Here is a 23,598-nt window from a genome sequence, read left to right as displayed (position 1 = left end):
CCTCCTATGCAGCGACACCATTCTGTATACCTCTGGCCCTTCTTTGGACACTGTGTTAACTAACCTCCAGACGAGCTTCAATGCCATACAACTCTCCTTCCGTGGCCTCCAACGGCTCTTAAATGCATGCTCTTCAACCGATCGCTGCCGCACCCGCCGTCCAGCATCACTACTCTGGACGGTTCTGACTTAGAATATGTGGACAACTACAAATACCTAGGTGTCTGGTTAGACTGTAAACTCTCCTTCCAGACTCACATTAAACATCTCCAATTCAAAATTAAATCTAGAATCGGCTTCCTATTTCGCAACAAAGCATCCATCACTCATCTGCCAAACATAGATGGCGTAGCAGTGTAGGCGTGTTTTGTCCGTCCTCCCGTGTACTTTTGTATTTTCGTATTTTTTGTATATATAAAAAAAAAAAATCTATCTCTTTTCGATTTTTAATTCGATTATACCTTCCGGTAACCTGCCTCACCCAACGTGATACGGAATCGCTATTATTTTTAACTTTGGAACACATTCAAGAACCTCCAGTAGCTAACCAGCTAATCAGCTACAAGCTATTTAGTCACTTTTACCTTCTGCACAGACACCAGCCCTGTTCTTAGCCTGGATATTACTCGCCAATCTACCAGCATCGGACTGTCTCTCCACAACAACGCCGGATTCCTGCCGTAATCCCTGAGCACTACTTCTGATCCTCACAGCTAGCTTGCACCCCCGTGGCACCCAGTACCGAACCTATCCCCTAACGCCACTGCCACGAAGCTAGCACCAGTTAGCAAACAAAATTCTACAATACCTCTTTCGCCATCTGGCTTGAATTCTCTGTCGACACGGCGCCCCGCCGCACCACCACGTCTGGTCTGCCGACGAATACTCCATCCGCTGTGCCCTCAACCGGCCTCCGTCTGAGCAGACCACCCCGGGCTACTAACTTTAAACGCCGCGTGCTAGCGTGTGACGGCTTCCCTGCTCCATCCACTGCTCCCCCTGGACACTATGATCACTTGGCTACATAGCTGATGCCTGCTGGACTGTCCATTAATCACAGTACTCCATTCTGTTTATTTGTGTTTATCTGTCGGCCCCAGCCGCGAACTCAGGCTCTGTGTGTAGTTAATCCGACCCTCTCTGCCTAGTCATCGCCAGTGAAATAAAATAAATAAATAAAATACCCTCGTAAAACTGACCATCCTACCGATCCTCGACGATGTCATTTACAAAATAGCCTCCAACACTCTACTCAACAAATTGGATGCAGTCAATCACAGTGCCATCCATTTTGTCACCAAAGCCCCATATACTACCCACCACTGCGACCTGTACGCTCTCGTTGGCTGGCCCTCGCCAAACCCACTGGCTCCAGGTCATCTACAAGTCTCTGCTAGGTAAAGCCCCGCCTTATCTCAGCTCACTGGTCACCATAGCAGCACCCACCCGTAGCACATGTTCCAGCAGGTATATCTCACTGGTCACCCACAAAGCCAATTATTCCTTTGGCAGCCTCTCCTTCCAGTTCTCTGCTGCCAATGACTGGAACGAACTGCAAAAATCCCTAAAGCTGGAGACTCTTATCTCCCTCACAAGCTTTAAGCACCAGCTGTCAGAGCACCTCACAGATCACTGCACTTGTATATAGCCCATCTGTAAATAGCCCATCCAACTACCTCAGCCCCATACTGTATTTATTTATTTATCTCACTCCTTTGCACCCCAGTATCTCTACTTGCACATTCATCTTCAGCACATTCTACCATTCCAGTGTTTAATTGCTATATTGTAATTACTTCGCCACCATGGCCTATTTATTGCCTTACCTCCCTTATCCTACCTCATTTYCACATGCTGTATATAAACTTTTTCTACTGGATTATTGATTGTATGTTTGTTTATTCCATGTGTAACTCTGTGTTGTTGTATGTGTCMAACTGCTTTGCTTTATCTTGGCCAGGTCYCAGTTGCAAATGAGAACTTGTTCTCAACTGGCCTACCTGGTTAAATAAAGGTGAAATATATATATATATTTTTAAGTGACTGGTCACTGTTAGGTCAAAACGGTTTTAGGCACACATACCATATTTGACATTGTTCCATGCTGACACCAACTTGGACTTGAGTCTGCCTCTCTTCTCATGTTCCTCTGGGTCATCCCGGCTCCCATCAGAGCCCTGAGTACCCAGAGACATGGTGGAAAGGTGGAACCAATCGTCTGGAGGGTCACCCTCAGGGCTCTGGCCCTCACAGGGAGAACTGGGATTCATGACTACTGGGCTTGACCAACTGTCTGGAGGTCGTTTCCTTATCGCCATATCAACCTGAGAGTGGACACAGCATTGAGTATTCAGCCAAGAAGAAACCTTGATTACCATCAGGGGCAAAGCTCAGATGTAAACTGAGAGATATTGACTGCACAGATCATAATAGTAGCTTATACTAAGTCTTCTCTCCAGGAAGTAGCTACAAACGTATGTTAAACTGCATGACATGTTAATTATTCCCCTCAGTGAGTTAGACTGAGGGCATGTGACTAGCTTGTGATGACAGTAGGAATTTCAGACATGTATGGGTTTCTTTCAAATAGATAGACTATAGTAATGTTGCTAGAAGATACCAACCCTACCGTTACGCTTGTTTACACTGAGCTCCACTGGGGTCGAAACGCAATCATGATTAAATTAAGACAATGGGGAGCCAGCGCGAGATATGGGTCGGAATATAAATCTCAATGTAGGGATGGGATATGTATTATTACTAACGTATGCTAGCTAGCAGTAACCACGGTAGCCATTTTCGAATGGCAGTGTCAGCCAATCAGCTCCTTTGTTGTTCAACGCCATTCCATAATGGCTGCTGTGGTTATAATCCTGATTGCGTTCCGACCCCAGTGCAGCTCAGTTTAAACAATCGTAACGGTAGGGTCAGTATCTTCTAGCAAATAATTGTGGAGCAGCACTTTCTTTTCAGCAGACACTGAAAATGCAGTTACTCACACAGTACAGCTCCATCTGCCTTCGCATGTAGCAAGTATCCAACTGTTTAATATACATTGAAAGATTTTATAGCTGGCTAGTCTACAGGGCATTCGAAAAGTATTCAGACCCCTTGACTTTTTCCACATTGTTACGTTACAGCCTTTTTCTAAACTGGATTAAATAGTTTTTTCCCCCCTCATCAATCTAAACACAATACCCCATAACGACAAACCAAAAACAGGTTTAGACATTTTGGCAAATGTATATATAATTGTTTTTTAAACGAAATATGACATTTACATAGGTATTCAGACCCTTGACTTAGTGCTTTGTTGAAGCACCTTTGGCAGCAATTAAAGGCTCAAGTCTTCTTGGGTATGATGCTACAAACTTGGCAACCCTGTATTTGGGGAGTTTCTCCCATTCTCCTCTGCAGATCCTCTCAAGCTCTGTCAGCTTGGATGGGGAGCGTTGCTGCACAGCTATTTTCAGGTCTCTCCAGAGATGTTCAATCGGGTTCAAGTCCGGCCTGTGGCTGGGCCACTCAAGGACATTGAGACTCGTCTCGAAGCCACTCCTGCATTGTCTTGGCTGTGTGCTTAGGGTCATTGTCCTGTTGGAAGGTGAACCTTCACCCCAGTCTGAGGGCCTGAGTGCTCTGGAGCAGGTTTTCATCAAGGATCTCTCTGTACTTTGCTCCGTTCATCTTTCCTCGATCCTGACTAGTCTCCCAGTCCCTGCCGCTGAAAAACATCCCCACAGCATGCTGCCACCACTATGCTTCACCGTATGGATGGTTCCAGGTTTCCTTCAGATGTGACGCTTCGCATTCAGGCCAAAGAGTTCAATCTTGGTTTCATCAGACCAGACAATCTTGTTTCTTTGGAACGCCAACCGGGCTATTATGTGCCTTTTACTGAGGAGTTGCTCCAGTCTGGCCACTCTACCATAAAGGCCTGATTGGTGGAGTGCTGCAGAGATGGTTGTTCATCTGGAAGGTTCTCCCATCGGCACAAAGGAACTTTGGAGTTCTGTCAGAGTGACCATCGGGTTCTTGGTCACCTCCCTGACCAAGGCCCTTCTCCCCCGATTGCTCAGTTTGGCCGAGAGGCCAGCTCTAGGAAGAGTCTTGGTGGTTCCAAACTTCTTCCATTTAAGAATGTGTTCTTGGGGACCTTCAATGCTGCAGAAATGTTTAGGTAGCCTTCCCCAGATCTGTGCCTTGGCATAATCCTGTCTCGGAGCTCTATGGACAATTCCTTCAACCTCATGGCTTGGTTTTTGCTCTGACATGCACTGTCAACTGTGGAAACTTATATAGACAAGTGTGTGCCTTTCCAAATCATGTCCAATCAATTGATATTTACACAGGTGGACTCCAATCCAGCTGTAGAAACATCTCAAGGATGATCAATGGAAGCAGGATGCACCGGAGTTCAATTTTGAGTCTCATAGTAAAGGGTCTGAATACTTATGTAAATAAGGTATGTTTTTTATTTTTAATACATTTGCAAACATTTCTAAATACCTGTTTTTGCTTTGTCATTATTGGGTATTGTGTGTAGATTGATGAGGAAGCTCATTTATTTATTCCACTTTAGAATAAGGCTGTAACGTAACAATATGTGGAAAAAGTCAAGGGGTCTAAATACTTTCTGAATGCACTGTATATCGATAGAGCGCTAAAAATCTGTGATACGTTGTGTGATAAGTCAGCACCTGAATTGTTTAACGTAAGTAATACAATTCGTGTTGACAACCAGCRAACATTACAGTGACACGACTAGGGTTGAGGTAACTACATGTCTCAACATTACAGATGAATCGTCAACATTTTTTCCAACACAATGCCAATGGCAAGCACGTTGGCATTAATTTGTCACTGACGAGCTTCTTGCTGGCTGAATGAATGTGTTCTAACGTTGCATTGTAAAAATATAGCTAACAAAAATATTGTATATTGCTTTCAAATCTTAAGCTAACTCAATGTAGGCTAACTTGCTAGTGAGTGAGCTAATAGCTAATTGACAGCGGGTTAACGATATCTAGCAAGCCAACGACGTCCATGTCTTTATTATATTCTGTAAACAAGCTAACATTAGCTGTTCTTCTCTCCTGAGCTCTTTATAGTTGGTTATAATTTGTCCTCTTACCGTTATTTACATATCTGTCATCTTGTATGTTTCACTTACAAACTACTGTCAACGAAATAATCGRCTGAATTCGGTATCGTGATTGGTCAATAAAGGTCCAATGTTTCTTTTACCCCCATTGATTTACTCCCTCCACAGCGGRGTGTTCAGCATGACGCAACGTTTTGGAACTTTCATGTATATGCTACGTAAAACAAATATTCCTCTCTAACGTATAGAATAAGGATTTATGTATTGCTCTATTCCTGAAATGTCTATCTGCAAGGTTGGACAAAGTTTTGCTGAACGTGGCCCTGTTGTAGACCCCTCTGATATCCATTTAGAAGTTGTCTGTCAAAGTTATGTCTCACAACAAGAACACAAACAGGCACATGGTAATTTAAGGATTCTCTTGAAGGATTTTATTACTCTATAGGCTTTTTTTTGCATTGGTTTCATAACAGTGCCTAAGGAATAAAATGACATGGACAACAATGAACTGAGAGAAGTGTCATAAAAAAGTCAAAACTCACAAATAAGTCAACATGGACAGAGGCCATGGTGTATTGCAACTCTCTTATGGAATGACAGAAGTATAACTGCACAAAATAGGACAACCACACAGATTTGGTAAATTCTCTCATTTGTAGACTTACAATTTAGAGATATAAATAACAATTCAAAGAACAATGCACAAGTAAACCGTTTGAGAGCAATTGACAAATAATCAAATACAATAAATAAAGTGTAATAAATAGATAAATAAATACATATGACACAAAATAAAGTGCAATTTCCACGCACACCCCCACATACACAAACACAAGCTTTTAACTAGCATTCATCTAAATATGAGCTGTTTGTCGTCTCCTAGGAGCACAGTATCAGTATCATACATCTCTCTTTATCGGTCATAATACACACAACAAAAGTTTTTTCAAATTGTATTTAGACAAACAAGTTTCTAGTAGCTATATGAATGGAACAGTGGTTACAATAGAAAATCATGAAGATATGAGGGTAATATCTCGGATAAAATCTAATCTTGTGTCATTAAATTGTGAATTGATTATGTGTAAATTACATTTTTACCTCAAATACTATGTTCAGGACAGTCGTGTGATGACCACAAGATGGCAGTCTGATACAGGWATGGGCATGAACATATTAAGTTACGTCCCTGATGAGAGTGCTGCCTAGGTCTACGGTGGGCTCTCAGATCTCACTAGGAATTCTACATAGAACTTGCATATCATTACACATCACTGTAAACAACATATCCCTCAAATAAACTGGCACTTTTATTCGCACATTACATTATACAACGCTAATTTTGCATACATTGAAAAGGGAGAGAGTTCTAGCCTACGTTGCCAGAGTACGAGTAAGTCTCAAACAAGACTCCCATTCTATAGTATCAATTTCATCACCTGACCACACTTAATTCACACACAGAGACATATGGGTTCCTCTTCTTTAGTTCAATTCATTAGCACTGTATTAATTTCAGAACCTAAATAATTGCACATTTCACAATGCCCACTGGGCACAGATGTCAATTCAATGTCTATTCCATGTTGGTTCAACGTGGAAACAACATTGACTTCAACCAGTGTGTGCCCAGTGGGTTGAGTCAATGCAGACAATTCGTAGAACAATATATCTGCTTGCTTGGCTTATTGCAAACCTTTACCTCCCTAACATCCGTTCATGGGTACATTGTAGGGGACACAGGAAAATACTTAAAAAGCCCATTGCATAGTGTCCCTGTGCAAGTTCAGATAGTCCACCAAAATCCAACCAGGACTCAGCCCTTAAAACACACAAACAAATTCATTCAGCTCTCCTTTACACAATACAATTCCAAGTTCCACATTTAGCAAGCAGGTCATCATCTTAGTCCAGTTAGGAACACATCTCAATGTGTTACACCAATGCATGTTACACCAATGCATGTTACACCAATGCATGTTACACCAATGCATGTTACACCAATGCATGTTACACCAATGCATGTTACACCAATGCATGTTACACCAATGCATGTTACACCAATGCATGTTACACCAATGCAACAATTCTTCTCTCAATCTATTTTCCAGGTACTGTGTGAGAAAAAGAACAAGGTGCTATCTTTAGGTATTTTAACTGAGTGAAAAGATGGCACCGGAGTTGACGGACATGGGTAATGTTCCTTGTGGTGACAGACTGTGACAGAAGCCTGCCTATAGACATGCTGTTTACATTGGGAACATGTGGGGGCTGTTGACATGATGTTCACAGTGTTCACTACCATCAGGTCTGTTAGATTTTTTTCCTAATCTCTTTAAATATTCTCTTTTATCTCTCATGTACAATTTGGAACATGCAAGAAGACACGCTATATACATTACACATATAGTACATACATACACACATTTGAGAACAGCATTAAAGCACATTCCTCCACATATTCTTGWTTTATCTACAGGTCTSTATTTTCTAGCTATTTGGTGTGTGTTTCTTTAGGTGTACATGTTTTTGTCCCTTTTTTGAGGGTGCCCTGTCCGTGCCTGATATGGTGGCATGATATTCTGATCCAAAAGGCATTTTCCGGGAGATCCCAGGTTTGTCTCTCACTCGCAGATCAGGAGTGGTGCTTACCTGAATTCCTCGTGTTTGCCTTTTCAGGCTGAGCTGAGCCGGRAGGACRTMGAGATGTCCCCTGAGCCCCCCGTTGACTACCTCCAGACGGAGCCTCAGACTTTCCTGCTGAACTTCCCCGTTTCTCCTCACCGCCCTTGGGCCCTTCCTGGGATCCCATCTTCATAGGCCCCAGCACGTTTTTGGCCACACTGGTCAGCTGAGTCACAAAGCTTGGCTTGTCACCAGGGGAGACGGGGCATGACTTGCTGGAGCAGGGGGAGGCAGCGGTGGAGGAGGGGGACATAGGGTTCTCCTCCACCACCTCCAGGTGACTCCTCTCCTCCTTTGCCCCTCGGTAGCTGCTCAACGGGACAGAAACCTTGTCTGCTCTGGATTTTGTTGAAGCAGGAACTGGGCCTATGGTAAGAGGGGATGGGGCCGGGGTTGGGGCTGGTGCTTGGGTTGGGACTGAAGGAGCAGGTCCTTTAACTTTGGTCTCAGTGGCTTTGTCAATGCCACCCATCCCTCCTTTCAAAGTGCTCTCTCCCATCTGTGTGTCTTTACTTGCCTTGGCCAACTCTGTAGCTCCCGCCCTCTGTGTAGTGACTTTGTCTGGGCCCACACTCCCTTTCTTCTCACTCTTCTCCTGGTTTCTGCTTGCTGGGGTGGTGTCTGTCTGGACAGCCTGGTGCTTACGCTCCTGGGAGAGCGGACTCTGGGATGTAGCCTTGACTGGGGCCCTGTCAGTGAGTTTAGGGCCTCCACTGGCTGTCTCAGAGCTTGGAGCACTAGAGCTTAGAGGTTTGTCTGCTGGGCTGGACTTGGCCCCTGGAGTGGAGGGGGTTGAGGCTGGGCTAGGCTGGGCCTCACCTGGTACTGGGGAAGCATTTCTCTTCAGAGCCTCGCAAGGGGTTAATGTCTGAGCTGTCTCACCAGCGCTGGTCTTGGGCTCCACTTTAACAGGTGTGSTGTCAGTGTGAGGGTCAGATGCTGTAGTCTGGGCAGCTCTCTCCCTCCCTGTCAGCAGTGTGTCCCGGCTCAGGGGCGACTCCTGTCTCCCCAGCCTCCTCGCAGGCTTCAGGCACCCTGTCTCTCCAACCGTGGGGGGAGAGGGGGAGGAGGAAGACGAGGGAGAGGGGGGAACGGGCCCGTTCTCTCCCTCCATCTCCAACAGACTCTGCAGGCTGTGCTCGCAGTGGTAAGACTCCCTCCTGTAGTCCCCATGTGACACCTCCAGGCCGTGCTTACGCATTGACACCCCCCCTGCAAGGGGTGAMGAAGCTGACGACGAAGATGAAAAGGAGGTCAGGAGTGTCGCGCCCAGTTTCTCTGACGACTGAACCCGCTGTAGCAAGGGTGAGCGGGGAGGCTCTGCGCTTTTGGGCCTGGGACGGGCCACAGGTGGAGAGGAGTGGAGCTTGGCTGGGAAGGCCTGGGTGGTGTTGGAGCTACCCACCGTGTGGCCAGACAGGGGTGGGGGAGAGGCGGTGGTGGGGGAGGGTGTGTGGGCCAGGGGGGARAGGGGGATGTTGCCAGCTGACTTGCAGCGGGCTGAGCGGTACTGGCGGTGSAGCTTGGGGGAGAGGCCGTGCAGGGAGCTGGGTCTCATGTGCTGGGAGGCAGCCGGGGAGTTAGGGGTGCTGGAGACTGGAGAGCTGCTCTGAGAAGTGTTGCCTGAGGAGTGAAGAGGAGACATATAGCAATAATTCAAACTGTATTATTTTGTTATGTGAGGGTGCAGATGCTAAGAGGAGTGCTGTACAGTAATGTAGGTAGAGTAATGCCCTTCATACTGACCCAGGTAGGTGGAGTCGGGGGTGGAGCGGTAGCTCTGTGTGGGGGAGCGGGAAGAGAGGTTGTGGGTGGGGGAGCCTGGGAGGCTGTCCCCTGATGACAGAGAGCGGTTCAGAGAGGACAGGCTGCGGCTGGTGTGGAGCAGGTTCGACTGCTTAGTGATTTTCCTGAACAACGAGCTGCGCTTCTTACTGCGAGTGAGAGGTGAAAAGAGAGAGGTGGGAGGATGAGAGGAGAGAGAGAGAGTTAGAAAAACAGTCAATGACATTGATTTTCTAGAGCGCTCATCTGAAATCATAGTGTAGCATCTGCTGTGCAGAGAAACCCACTTGTACCTTTCTTGTCCCTCCTTAGCCCCTGTCTTCTTGTTGCGCCGTGCCATCTTGGACTTGTAGCTGGACTTGCGGGCAGGACCAATCTTGATGGAGGTGTTTTCAAAGGGCGTAGTGGTCACCGTCACATTGTTTCCACTCTGGAGAAACAACGTAAAAAAAAACGTACAGTATGCACTGCTTGCACAATTATTAGGCAAATTGTATTCCTCAGGATTCCTTTTATTGTTGAACAAACACAATGCTCTCAGTCAATCCAAAATGTTATTGAATCTCAAACCTGAATGTTTAACAAAGGAATAGTGAGTTTTGTCTATCTCAGGGGAATATATAAGTGTGCACAATTATTAGGCAACTATTAGTGTGCACAATTATTAGGCAACTACATTACAAAAATAATTTCTCCCAACTCACTTTTTATTCTCAATTTGTAGAGTAAGTGTAACAAATAAGTAACACAAAATGACAATTAAATAACATTTTTGGCCTTTCAAAAATATTCAGTGACCAATATAGCCACCCTCCTTTTCAATAACTGTCATGAGCCTTCCATCCATGGAGCCTGTCAGTTTCTTGATCTGTTCACGATCAACTTTCGCTGAAGCAGCAACCACAGCCTCKCAAATGRTGTTCAAAGAMGTGTATTGTCTTCTCTGACTGTAAATCTCACGTTTGGGAAGGACCCACAAGTACTCAATAGGATTTAAGTCAGGTGAGGAAGGGGGCCAGGTCACTATTTGTGACCTTGCTGGCTAGCCAAGCAGTGGAGTACTTGGATGCATGTGATGGAGCATTGTCCTGCATAAAGATCATGGCCTTCTTGAATGCTGAGGACTTCTTCCTGTACCACTGCTTGAAGAAAGTCTCTTCCAGTTTCAGTCCATCTTCAACCTGAAAAGGTCCAACTACCTCATCCTTAATGATAGCAGCGCATACCAGTACCCCTCCTTCACCTTGCCTGACTCGAAGTGGTGCCCTGTGTCCATTACTGATCCAGCCACGGGCCCATCCATCTGGTCCATCAAGAGTCACTCTCATTTCATCTGTCTTCAGGTATTTCTTTGCCCAATCTTGTGAATCTTATTCAGTGGTGGTTGTGTTTRAGCCTTCTTGACCTTGGCCATGTCTCTGAGCACTTCACACCTTGTACTTCTGGACACTCCAGGTAGGTTGCAGTTCTGGATTATGGTGGCACTGGAGGATAATGGGTTCCTGGTAGCTTGACATTTAATTATTCTCAAGTCTTTTGCGCCTTTTCTTCTCCCTGCGTTTTATGCGCCCCAGTTGACTGTTCGCAACAAAACGTTTGATTGTCCGGTGGTGTAACGGCGTTCCTCCTCCTCTTCATACGAAGAGGAGGAGCAGGGATCGAACCAAAATGCAGACTTGTGATTTGACATGATATTTATTAAAGTAAAGACGACAACACGAACTTCACTTAAAACTAAACAAAACAACAAACGGAGTAGACAAACCTGAACGTAAGGACTTACATGTAACGCAGAACGAACGGACAGGAAAATGACTACATAAAACGACGAACGAACGAACGAAACAGTCCCGTATGGTGCAACATAGACACAGACACAGGAGACAACCACCCACGACAAACAATGTGGAAACACCTACCTTAATATGATTCTCAATCAGAGGAGATGAAAACCACCTGCCTCTAATTGAGAACCATATTAGGTACCCAAACCAACATAGAAACAGAAAACATAGACTGCCCACCCAAACTCACGTCCTGACCAGCTAACACATAAAACAACTAACAGAAAACAGGTCAGGAACGTGACAGGTGGTCACGCCTCAATAGTTTAGCTATTTCAAGAGTGTTGCATCTGTCTGAAAGGCAATTTACAATTTTAGACTTTTCGGTGTTAGTTAAATCTATTTTTTGGCCCATTTTACCTGAGGTAATGAAGCTGCCTAATAGTTATGCACACCTTGATATAAGGTGTTATTCACTTTCACCACACCCTCCCTCATTACACATATACATATCACCTGAAAATGATTACATCCCATAAGCATTCAAGTTTATATAGTTTGGAGTTGGAAAATGTGCATAGAAATAATGAGAAGATCAGAATACTCACTTGCCTAATAATTGTGCATGCAATGTATGWTAGGCTTCACCTGTATTCTATACTGTAGAAAAAAACACCTGTTGTTTCTTTCTTTTCCTCTCACCTTCAGAATGAGCTCCACCACCTCAGTGTGCACCAGCCCGTGGACAGACTCCCCGTTCACATGAGTGATGAGGTCACCAGCGCAGAGTCCCGCCTCCTGGGCAGGGCCTCCGTCCTCCACATGCTGTGATTCAAACAGATCAACATCAATCAAACAAGTCATCATGCTATTGGACAAGTCTGTTTTTCCACTACAAATTGTAGCGATGCTTTGTTATGATACAGAACTTCTTCAAATGAGTGATGTCTACTTAACACTACTTTCTCCATGGAAACGAACACAGAACATATCATCTCTATCACTGTCTCACCCAGACCATGTGGTGTACGCTGTAGACATCACTGTCTCCCATGTAGACTCGAATGGCTCGGAGGGTGAAACCGTACTTCTTCCCAGAGCGGTGGATGGTGATGGGAGAACGCAGCACGTTGACCGTGGGCGAGTAGTCTCGGCTGGGGGAGGAGTCACGAGACGACAGGTCGGAGGAGATGGATCGAGGAGACATGGGGCTGGCCAGGGGGGACGTACCATGCTGCTCCACTGAGGAGGGGGGAGAGAATCACAGGAATAAAGTGTGAGAAAAAACATCTGAATAAGTCAAAATGAAGGTCAAAGCAATAGATAATCTTTAAGAAATGTACTATTTTCCATAACAAGCCCAGTTAACCGTTTTACTGTTTTACTGTTTAACATTAATATTGTCATTAGCAACAGACAGCCCCGCTCTTCTCACCACTCCCTTGCCTTCCAGCTCCTCACCTGTAGGTTATGATGACAGACAGGGCTGTGGTTGGAGCAGACTTGATGGACCTTGGTCACAGGTCGCGAGTTGCGTTTCTCTCCCTCAGCTGAGAGCTGGCTGTGGCGGACCCTCCTCAGGACCAGTTCGTTGGTGGCCCGGGACCCCTGGGGCTCTGTGGCCCCAGCAGTCACAGTACTGCTGGGGCTGGGGATGACTCCCATTAGTACATCAGCTGGCCTCAGCAGCTTGTCTGGAGCAGAGCAGAAAGATGGAGGAATAATATCATSTAGGTATCAAAGTGTATGTCAAGCCAGGATTCATCCATTATCCAATGCCAAATGCCCTCACCTCCAGCAGTCAAACCATTGCCCTCCTTTTCCTTCCTAAAATCCCCCTGGCTGGATGTGGTGCCCATGGATGTGGTGCCCATGGCCCCCTCCAAAGATGTGCCCCTGGCCTTCACTGGGGGCTGTCTGGTGGGCACGMGCAGCTCAGGATCGGCCTCTAGTGGGGAGGCGAAGCGGTGAGTGTCCATGAGTGCAGAAAAGCGTCGCCGGGCCCCAGATGGAGGACTGGAGTCACTCTCAGTGAAGGAGGACTCTGAGCATGACAGTCGCTTCCTACACACAACAACACAGCACAGAATAGATTTATTGTATTTATGAAATCAAACCATGAGTAATGATAATGAGTGCCTTGATAATGAGAACCAACAATGTCACATTTCCAACTTGTTATGCAAGGTAAGAGGGCACTAGTACTAGTCAGAGTACAGTAGTGGTCATACTCACATCTCAGGTGATCCTGTCCTCCAGCTCTTATCTCTCAAGGTCAGGCTACCCAGGCTCTCTCTCTTGGCTGCCCGGTCCTCCCTGGGGCCCTTGTGCTCCCGCCGGGTCACCGTCGAGGGCTTGTGCTCTAGCTGGGACAGGTGCTCCATGCTGCTGTACACCTGTAGTTCCCAGCAGAGAGAACCAATAAGCTTTCTGCACCCACAGAGGGATAAATTACACATTTTCCCATGATTCTTTCTTTTACAATAGGTTCAGTGGCACAATTAGCTTTCACAGATTTGTCAAGAAGGGGAGATCTGAGCAGAAAGAGACATATGTCTGAGGCATGTGTGTCAATAAAATCCAAGGTTACGAAAGAGGTTCTTTCATGACTTAGTCTACCATGTGTGATAGTCACATTAAGTCACTTGGCTCAGAGGTATGTCTCTTTCTGCTCATCTCCCCTTCTTGACTAATCTGTGAAAGCTAATTGTGCCACTGAACCCATTGTAAAAGAAAGAATCATGAGAAAATCTTTTTAATTTAGGATTATGAGATTTACTGACAGGCTTTAGGGAAGACACGTTTACATGGCCTAGACTTGTACAATGAGGGGCATCAAGTTAATCTAGCTCAGCAAGGAGTGTTGGAGAAGGGAGGTGAGACAGAAGAACTGATTAGGCCGAAATATAGGTTTTACCATTAACATCAATTAATAGCCCAGGCATTTATTTGCTTGAATCACTGAACACAACATGCGCTTATTAGACACTGGCTTCTATTTGAGTCAGGTGTCTTTCCTTAATGCTCACAGCGTTTGCTCACTTGCATAGTTAATTGTTTAATTCCTGAATTCACTTCCAGTATTTTAATCAATATCTTAATTTCCTGCACCAATGTGCTATCATTTACACACTGTGCCACGTTTATTTTGTCTTAGTATGCCTCTAATAAAAAATATATTAAAAAACCCACCCTTGACAGAATAATTATTCTCCTTCTTGAATGTGCATTTTTTTCTGCAGTTCTTACTTTCGTCACTAGAGCGAACAGCTGATTTCTGGGGGGTCTGTATTCCTGAAGTTGTTGACAGTTTTTGTGCTTGCCAGTTAGCTAGCAGTTCTCATCTGTTAGCAGCCAATGGCTAGCAGTTCTCATCTGTTAGCAGCCAATGTCTAGCAGTTCTCATCTGTTAGCAGCCAATGGCTAGCAGTTCTCATCTGTTAGCAGCCAATGGCTAGCAGTTCTCATCTGTTAGCAGCCAATGCTAGCAGTTTCTTACTGGCGATAAAAACTGATGATTGCCATCACTTTTTCGAGCCATTACTGAATTATTTAATGTAACAAATTAACATTAAACCTTGTAAACAATTCATGGTAATTCATGGTAACGTTGTAAACAATTCATTTCAAATCAAATCAAATCAAATTTTATTAGTCACATACACATGGTTAGCAGATGTTAATGCGAGTGTAGCGAAATGCTTGTGCTTCTAGTTCCGACAATGCAGTAATAACCAACAAGTAATCTAACCTAACAATTCCACAACTACTACCTTATACACACACACAAGTGTAAAGGGATAAAGAATATGTACATAAAGATATATGAATGAGTGGTGGTACAGAACGGCATGGCAAGATGCAGTAGATGGTATAGAGTACGGTATATACATATGAGATGAGTACTGTAGGGTATGTAACATAAGTGGCATAGTTTAAAGTGGCTAGTGGTACATGTATTACATAAAGATGGCAAGATGCAGTAGATGATAAGAGTACAGTATATACATATGAGATGGGTAATGTAGGGTATGTAAACATTATATTAAGTGGCATTGTTTAAAGTGGCTAGTGGTACATTTTTACATAATTTCCATCAATTCCCATTTTTAAAGTGGCTGGAGTTGAGTCAGTATGTTGGCAGCGGCCGCTAATGTTAGTGGTGGCTGTTAACAGTCTGATGGCCTTGAGATAGAAGCTGTTTTTCAGTCTCTCGGTCCCTGCTTTGATGCACCTGTACTGACCTCGCCTTCTGGATGATAGCGGGGTGAACAGGCAGTGGCTTGGGTGGTTGTTGTCCTTGATGATCTTTATGGCCTTCCTGTGACTCGGGTGGTGTAGGTGTCCTGGAGGGCAGGTAGTTTGCCCCCGGTGGTGCGTTCTGCAGACCTCCACTACCTCTGGAGAGCCTTACGGTTGTGGGCGGAGCAGTTGCCGTACCAGGCGGGATACAGCCCGACAGGATGCTCTCGATTGTGCATCTGTAGAAGTTTGTGAGTGCTTTTGGTGACAAGCCGAATTTCTTCAGCCTCCTGAGTTGAAGAGGCGCTGCTGCGCTTCTTCACAACGCTGTCTGTGTGGGTGGACCAATTCAGTTTGTCCGTGATGTGTACACCGAGGAATTAAAACTTTCCACCTTCTCCACTACTGACCCGTCGATGTGGATAGGGGGGTGCTCCTCTGCTGTTTCTGAAGTCCACAATCATCTCCTTTGTTTTGTTGACGTTGAGTGTGAGGTTATTTTCCTGCACCACACTCCGAGGGCCTCACCTCCTCCCTGTAGGCCGTCTCGTCGTTGTTGGTAATCAAGCCTACCACTGTAGTGTCATCCGCAAACTTGATGATTGAGTTGGAGGCGTGCATGGCCACGCAGTCGTGGGTGAAAAGGGAGTACAGGAAGGGCTCAGAACGCACCCTTGTGGGGCCCCAGTGTTGAGGATCAGCGGGGTGGAAATGTTGTTACCTACCCACCACCTGGGGGCGGCCCGTCAGGAAGTCCAGGACCAGTTGCACAGGGCGGGGTCGAGACCCAGGGTCTCGAGCTTGATGACGAGTTTGGAGGGTACTATGGTGGTTAAATGCTGAGCTGTAATCGATGAACACTTCTCACATGGGTATTCCTCTTGTCCAGATGGGTTAGGGCAGTGTGCAGTGTGGTTGCATTGCGTCGTCTGTGGACCTATTGGGTCGGTAAGCAAATTGGAGTGGGTCTAGGGTGTCCGGTAGGGTGGAGGTGATATGGTCCTTGACTAGTCTCTCAAAGCAGCTTCATGATGACGGAAGTGAGTGCTACGGGGGCGGTAGTCGTTTAGCTCAGTTACTTAGCTTCTTTGGGAACAGGAACAATGGTGGCCCTCTTGAAGCATGTGGGAACAGCAGACTGGGATAAGGATTGATTGAATATGTCCGTAAACAACCAGCCAGCTGGTCTGCGCATGCTCTGAGGACGCGGCTGGGAATGCCGTTGGGCCTGCAGCCTTGCGAGGGTTAACACGTTTAAATGTTTTACTCACCTCGCTGCAGTGAAGGAGAGCCCGCAGTTTTGGTAGGGGGGCCGTGTCAGTGGCACTGTATTGTCTCAAGCGGGCAAAAAAAGTGTTTTAGCCTGTCTGGGAGCAAGACATCCTCGGTCCGCGACGGGGCTGGTTTTTCTTTTTGTAATCCGTGATTGACTGTAGACCCTGCCCACTACTCTTGTGTCTGAGCTGTTGAATTGCGACTCGTTTTGTCTCTGTACTGGGACTTAGCCTGTTTGATTCCTTGCGGAGAGAATAGCTACACTGTTTGATTCGGTCATGCTTCCGGTCACCTTGCCCTGGTAAAAAGCAGTGGTTCGCGCTTTCAGTTTCCCGATGCTGCCGTCAATCCACGGTTTCTGGTTTGGGAATGTTTTAATCGTTGCTGTGGGTACGACATCGTCAATGCACTTCCTAATGAACTCGCTCACGCGATCAGCATATTCGTCATATTGTTGTTGGACGCAATGCGGAACATATTCCAATCCGCGTGATCGAAGCAGTCTTGAAGCGTGGATTCAGATTGGTCGGACCAGCGTTGAACAGACCTGACGCGGGAGCTTGTTGTTTTAGTTTCTGTTTGTAGGCTGGAATCAAAAATGGAGTCGTGGTCAGCTTTTCCGAAAGGGGGGCGGGGAGAGGGCCTTATATGCGTCGCGGAAATTAGTATACAATGATCTAGGGTTTTCCAGCCCTGGTAGCACAATCGATATGCTGATAGAATTTAGGGAGTTTTTGTTTTCAGATTAGCCTTGTTAAAATCCCCAGCTACGATGAAATGCAGCCTCAGGGTGTGTGGTTCCAGTTTACAAAGAGTCAGATAAAGTTCGTCAGGGCCATCGATGTGTCTGCTTGGGGGGGAATATATACGGCTGTGATATGATTGAAGAGAATTCCTTGGTAGATAATGCGGTGACATTTGATTGTGAGGAGTTCTAGATCAGGTGAACAGAATGACTTGAGTTCCTGTGTGTTGTTATGATGACACACCACGTCTCGTTAATCATAAGGCATACCCCCCGCCCCTCTTCTTACCAGAAAGATGTTTGTTTCTGTCGCGCGTGCATGAAGAAACCAGCTGCTGCACCGACTCCCGTTAGCGTCGGTGCAGTTAGCATTTAGACCCAGTGTTTATTTCAAACAGGGCGTTTATTTGCTGAAATCTGTAGTGTTGGCCGGCTATTAAAATGGACTGGTCGGCTATTTGAAACTGTGTTTAATTGAAGTTTTAAGGTAAGTTTAAGGATGAGTAAGTGTAGAGTTTGACCTTGCTGAAGCGAGGGGAGCAGGAGGAGAAACGACGGATTTCGACAGGTTCATCATCATTGGTGTCGTCCTCATCATAGAGTGGACGTGGTGGTAGCGGTCCGAGCGGGCTGGGACGGAAGAGGACATGAACAAAACACACACACACACACAATGCAAACAGACAAATAGCATGGACAAGTGCCTCAAGCTCCAAACACAGCTAGTTTCTTATCTCTATCCCATCTATATGCCAGTGGTATTCAACGTTGGGGTTGCGACCAAACTGCAGTTATTTTTTTAGGAATAGAGTAAAGATTATTGTATGGACAATATGCAAACCTTTTTGAGAAATACAATTTATTAAGTAATGTATTTATTGGTTTCTTTGATAAGAGATTCAAATGTTATTGAAGGTTATTTGTTGATGTAAAAATCAACATTTTTGTCAATAGATTAGGGGTGGGGTGGGGTGGGCTGGGTAACGAGAAATTGTTGCATAATATGGGTTTCCCCAGAAATTCTGGAGAAGAGAATGGGGTCCCCGTTGAAAAAGTTTGAATACCACTGCCTTATGGTGATTCTATACATTAAGAATGAACAAGTCAGCACAGTTCTCCTCCATGTGACCAGGGGGCAGTGCAGTTAGAGASAGACTCACTGTCGAAGTAGCTGGTGTCCTCCTCTGACTCTAGGTGGGGGATGAACTCAGCCTTCTGTCTCAGCAGACTGTTCCAGTCCAGTTCAGTGAAGAACGAGTGCTGCTTCACCTCAAATGCACCGCCTGGGGCAGCGAAAGAGAACGAGAGAGAGAGAGCGAGAGCGAGAGAGAGAGAGAGAGAGAATGAAAGGACGAGCGAGAAAGGGGGAGAGAGAGGGAGAGAGAGATAAGATGTGTGTTGTTGAGTGAATCTATATTTTCACTATGAATAGGCAGTTTAGTCCATTTCTGCTACAGCACACGTCTGATGTTAAGCATGTTGTCAACATGCACGTGTATACTGACCTGTGCCCAGTCGGACCAGTGGGTTGGTCTGAAGCAGAGTAGAGATCAGATGTTGGGCATCGGCAGGAAGAGCATCCTCACCTTCTGGCCACACTATGTCATCTACAAGAGACAGACAGAGATAAGTTGCATTGGACAATGTAGACGTGAGAAAGATGGCTTCAAAATGGCTGTAAGATGCTGCTCAATGAACCCACRAACCCCRGACCTCTCACCTGTGATGACCTGTCCAAAGAGCTCCTCAGGCGTGTCTCCAAAGAACGGCACACAGCCCACCAGGAACTCATAGAGGATGATGCCCATAGCCCACCAGTCTACTGGCTTCCCATAGCCCTGTCTCAGGATCACCTCRGGGGCGATGTACTCTGGCGTGCCACACACCTGATGGAGGYCAGAACCACAGCACTCCTATGAGAGGRTCTYTAMTCATATRTATGGATAAAACACTACTGGTGAGATGCTAAGGCCAGTCTCTCTCAAAARGTGAGTGYGAGACATGTGTGGCCAATYCACGTMTRTMCCAASCTGAMGGGATCAATGCGAGAATGCCAGGATYAAACATGAAAGCTTTGGACGTTGTGTTTTCATGTGRAGATGGGTATTCATCAAWTGCTAACAGATCTGTGGCTGTGAGAAAGCCGAGCCAATAAATAATTGGGGATTTAATTGAAGCAGCACCATTCAAAGGGTGGGAAAAACAAAACATCTGAAAAGACAGTTGATTATAATAACTGAGGCATATTTGGTTATCATTTTGTTTGATGTTGATCATTTCATTTCTTCACGCTTTGACAACTATATGCACACATTTATAAACTCAGCATATATTTATTATATTTGTCTGGAAATAAATACATAAAAAATGTATTAGGTATAGTTTTTTTGGTCTGAATGGTTATGGAAAATGTAGAAATGTAAATATATTACTGAAAATTCATTTTGAATTTCTGCCAAGGTTGTGTATGCTGTGGTGGGTTTCTCTGCTCTATATACAGTGCACACCTGTTTGTCCAGGAACTCTCTGGTGTCCTTCTCAATGTGTCCCTCGTACAGGTTAGTGGTGAGGCTCATCAGACCCATCTTAGACAGGCCGAAGTCAGTCAGCTTGATGTGCCCCATGGAAGTGATCAGAAGACTGGGGACAGACAGGTCAAAGGTTACAGGAAACACTCTTCGTGTTTGTAATATAATACAACTTTGAGTTCACTCCAATGAGTCCCATATGATAATTGTTCAATGCCAACCCAAGTGAGGTCTTACTTGTCTGGTTTGAGGTCGCGGTGCACGATGCCATAGTTGTGGATGTACTCCAGTGCCAGGACYGTCTCGGCAAAGTACATGCGCGCCATCTCCACAGGCAATGCCCCGATGTTTTTCAGCAGGGTGGCACAGTCTCCCCCTGGRAACKGATAACACGTGATCAGYCTGACTGCTAACATTCCCATCARCAGCAATGTCCTAAATGCTGCTCTTGTCCTAAARAGACAAGTAATGGTGTCCAGTATATTATTGTGTTAACTTACCCTCCACATACTCCATGACCATACAGAGGTGCCTGCGGGTCTCAAAGGAGCAGAACATGGAGACCACGAATGGGTTCTCAGCGAAGGTCAGGATGTCTCTCTCTACAAAGGCCTGCTGTATCTGGTTCCTCAGTATCAGGTTCTGCTTGTTGATCTTCTTCATGGCAAAACGCTGACGGGTCTCCAGGTGACGGACCAGGTAAACAGCCCTGGAGACACACACACACGCATACACACAGTTAGTAATCAGATTCTTTACACATTTTACTGAGTAAATCCAGTGTTTTCTCCTAAAACCATTTAATGGACATCAGCAAGATGGCTCAGAGACATGTACTAATGTAACATTCATATGCATGAACACACCCTCACACACACACACACACGCACACTCACCCACATCCACATCCACACACACCCTCACCCACACCCACACACTCACACCCACACCCACACCCACACCCACACCCACCCATAAGCTCCATTGCTGATCAGCTTTATGGTCTGGAAGTCAGCCTCTTCGGGCGTCTTCATAGCTCTCATCTTGCCCTGAGGGAGAGAGCATGACAGCAGGGTAAGACGAGACTGGATCTGTCCAGACCTCCAACACCAGGCCCACAGGAGTGACGTCGTCTCTTTTTCCCCCAGTGCTACCCTTGTCTTCCTGACTTCTTGTCCAGTTAGCAGAATTTTGGTACCTGTCCTGATGGTTGAAGGAGGGTTGATTGCAAGCCTACAAGGCACGAGAGGATATCCTGCTTTGACTTCAGACTCTAATCAAAGTAAATGGACTCAATTGCGTAGGGTAATGTCCACTGTGCCGAGTAATTAGTAGAGGAAGCATATTCATTGGAGTCAGCAGGGCCTTGGACTACAGTTTGACTTAACCCAAAGGGACAGAGGGAGAGGGGGGTTGATGGTGGGTGGGCTGGGAAGAGGTGGAGTAGGGACAAGGTTCTCACCTCTGTTGAGTCGTCTGTTTCTGGGGTGAGAGGTCCCTCACTGTCGTAGCTGTCCAGGTTCACCATTTCTGGGGACATACAGAGGGAGTACGTATGAGCTGCATTTCAGCAATACATAGAGTGAGAAAGCAACAGTAGTCAACACAAGTCAAGGTTTCCTCTCTCTCTCCCTCTCTCTCTCGGACTCATTCTCTCGCTCACCCTCTATAGGGTCTCGTGTCAGTCCCAGCTGGCTGATAATGTAGCGAGGGATGTCCGTCTTCATCAGGTGTCCCTCCTTGGCGTGGTCCTCTGCTGCCTCCAGCAGGTGGTAGAACTCCTCTGGATTAAACTCCTGAGGCACAGGAACATGGGGACCACATTCAGTGTGACACAGGTATAACACTACTTGAATCAAGATATAACACATTTTATTGCACGCACAACAGACGCTATATCGGTCCGCTAATACAGGACCAGTAAAGGCCCAGTGCACTACTTTTATGAAGCTATTCTTTTCAAATAATTATTCTGATTTTTCAAGGGGGCTCTCAGCACCCCTACTTCCCGCGTCTATGCATGTACCAAATAAAAAAATACAATTTAAATGGGTTTCCATCACATTTTCAACTCTACTGATGATTTTCTCACAATTTGTTTTGTATATAGCGAGTGTGCCCACTCTGGTATTGGCACAGTACTGTATCTGCGCCCTGCGCGCTGTTGGCTAGAGCACAGCCTGCATCATGGGTATTCAACTCTTAACCTACGAGGTCAGAGCCTGCTGGTTTTCTGTTTTACCTGAGAATTAATTGCACACACCTGGAGTCACAGGTCTAAATCAGTCTCTGATTAGAGGGGAACAATGAAAACATGCAGTAGAACTGGCTTCGAGGTCCAGAATTGAGTTGATGAGTTTATTGTGGACAAAAGAGCGACATCATTTTTATTCGTCAAACAGCACCCAAGCATCGATGATGACGTCACCAGAATAAGACCCTGGATATTTATTGGTAAGGAGCATCAAGTTCATCACCTTGCACTTTCACCACCCTGTGAAGTTCATCATACATTATTTAATCTGTAGCCTAATAAACTGCATGCTTCCCTAATAAACTGCATGGACCATACAACATGTCATTGCAAGACACTAAGTTTACTTCGATATGATGGGTTATTATTTCAATATTTGAGCATAAAAGAGTCAGAGTGCAGTATAACTACAGTATGCTGCAAATACTGTGTCCAGTTTCCATCAGGCCTGTCATGACATTTTTTTATCCAACATGTACTTTACGCACATAAAAAGGTTGGATGGAAGCCAAGTTTATGAGGCCTGCTGGCTGCGGTCACCCAGAGGACAGGACTACTGCTCTGCCAGAGACCCTGAGTCAGTCTGGGCTACACACACAGGCTCAAACTTTAAATGACACAGTCACGGTCTGTGAGACTCAGACAGCACTTCAGGGGGCAGCTGCTATTTGTAATACTGTAGCGAGGCAAATGGAATTTTAATCTAAATGCAAATCGAATGGCTAGCCAGTCAGATTGGGCCTTTTATCAAGGTGCTTAGTTGGAGCTCAGTATTTTTGCCCTACTGTGTAATAAACCCCCTGTTTAAATGTTCATAATGACTGTTTGTGCTCATATTTATTTATTTAAGGAAATGAATTTSTCTTTGATCCAGGCCAGGGATATGGTCTGTTAAATAATTAGTGGGGCCATGGACCGTGAATGTGACTGTGATTGTGTTGAGAGTTCTGTGTTCTGTTCTCACCAAGCACTCCAGCAGCCTTGCTGGGCGAGAGATGATGATGAGGAGTTTCTTCACCAGCTCTGTGACGAAGGCCACCTCTGAGCTCTCTGATCGCTCATACGCCTGAGAGAGAGAGAAATAGATGGAGGAAGAGAGACAGAGAGAAAGAAATGTTGAGGTAGAGAGAGAAGTAGAGAGAGAGAGAGACAGCGACAGACAGAACAAGACAAAATAAATCAAAGCTTGGCAGCGA

General features: G+C 45.6%; 1 protein-coding gene and 1 pseudogene across 1 annotated transcript in view; both read right to left on the bottom strand.

The window, feature by feature from the left end:
• Positions 1-5,271, bottom strand: part of LOC112069615 (cysteine protease atg4da-like) — a 15,485-nt pseudogene extending 10,214 nt beyond the window's left edge.
• Positions 5,272-5,509: 238 nt separating this feature from the next.
• LOC112069616 (microtubule-associated serine/threonine-protein kinase 1-like) overlaps positions 5,510-23,598 on the bottom strand; it is a 74,780-nt gene continuing 56,691 nt past the window's right edge. The window contains 21 exon segments of the mRNA XM_070438605.1: positions 5,510-9,412; positions 9,536-9,723; positions 9,868-10,004; positions 12,061-12,183; positions 12,371-12,600; positions 12,794-12,866; positions 12,868-13,052; positions 13,151-13,422; positions 13,594-13,754; positions 18,142-18,221; positions 18,224-18,250; positions 18,781-18,903; positions 19,126-19,227; positions 19,341-19,506; positions 20,128-20,260; positions 20,386-20,524; positions 20,649-20,857; positions 21,121-21,197; positions 21,611-21,678; positions 21,812-21,944; positions 23,367-23,468. Of these exon segments, the coding sequence (XP_070294706.1) occupies positions 7,740-9,412; positions 9,536-9,723; positions 9,868-10,004; positions 12,061-12,183; positions 12,371-12,600; positions 12,794-12,866; positions 12,868-13,052; positions 13,151-13,422; positions 13,594-13,754; positions 18,142-18,221; positions 18,224-18,250; positions 18,781-18,903; positions 19,126-19,227; positions 19,341-19,506; positions 20,128-20,260; positions 20,386-20,524; positions 20,649-20,857; positions 21,121-21,197; positions 21,611-21,678; positions 21,812-21,944; positions 23,367-23,468 (4,401 nt within the window). The 3' untranslated portion in view covers positions 5,510-7,739.

This window comes from Salvelinus sp. IW2-2015, unplaced genomic scaffold, assembly GCF_002910315.2.
Source record: "Salvelinus sp. IW2-2015 unplaced genomic scaffold, ASM291031v2 Un_scaffold1058, whole genome shotgun sequence".
Taxonomy (NCBI): Eukaryota; Metazoa; Chordata; class Actinopteri; order Salmoniformes; family Salmonidae; genus Salvelinus; species Salvelinus sp. IW2-2015.
This window is presented reverse-complemented; position numbering and strand designations above follow the sequence as displayed.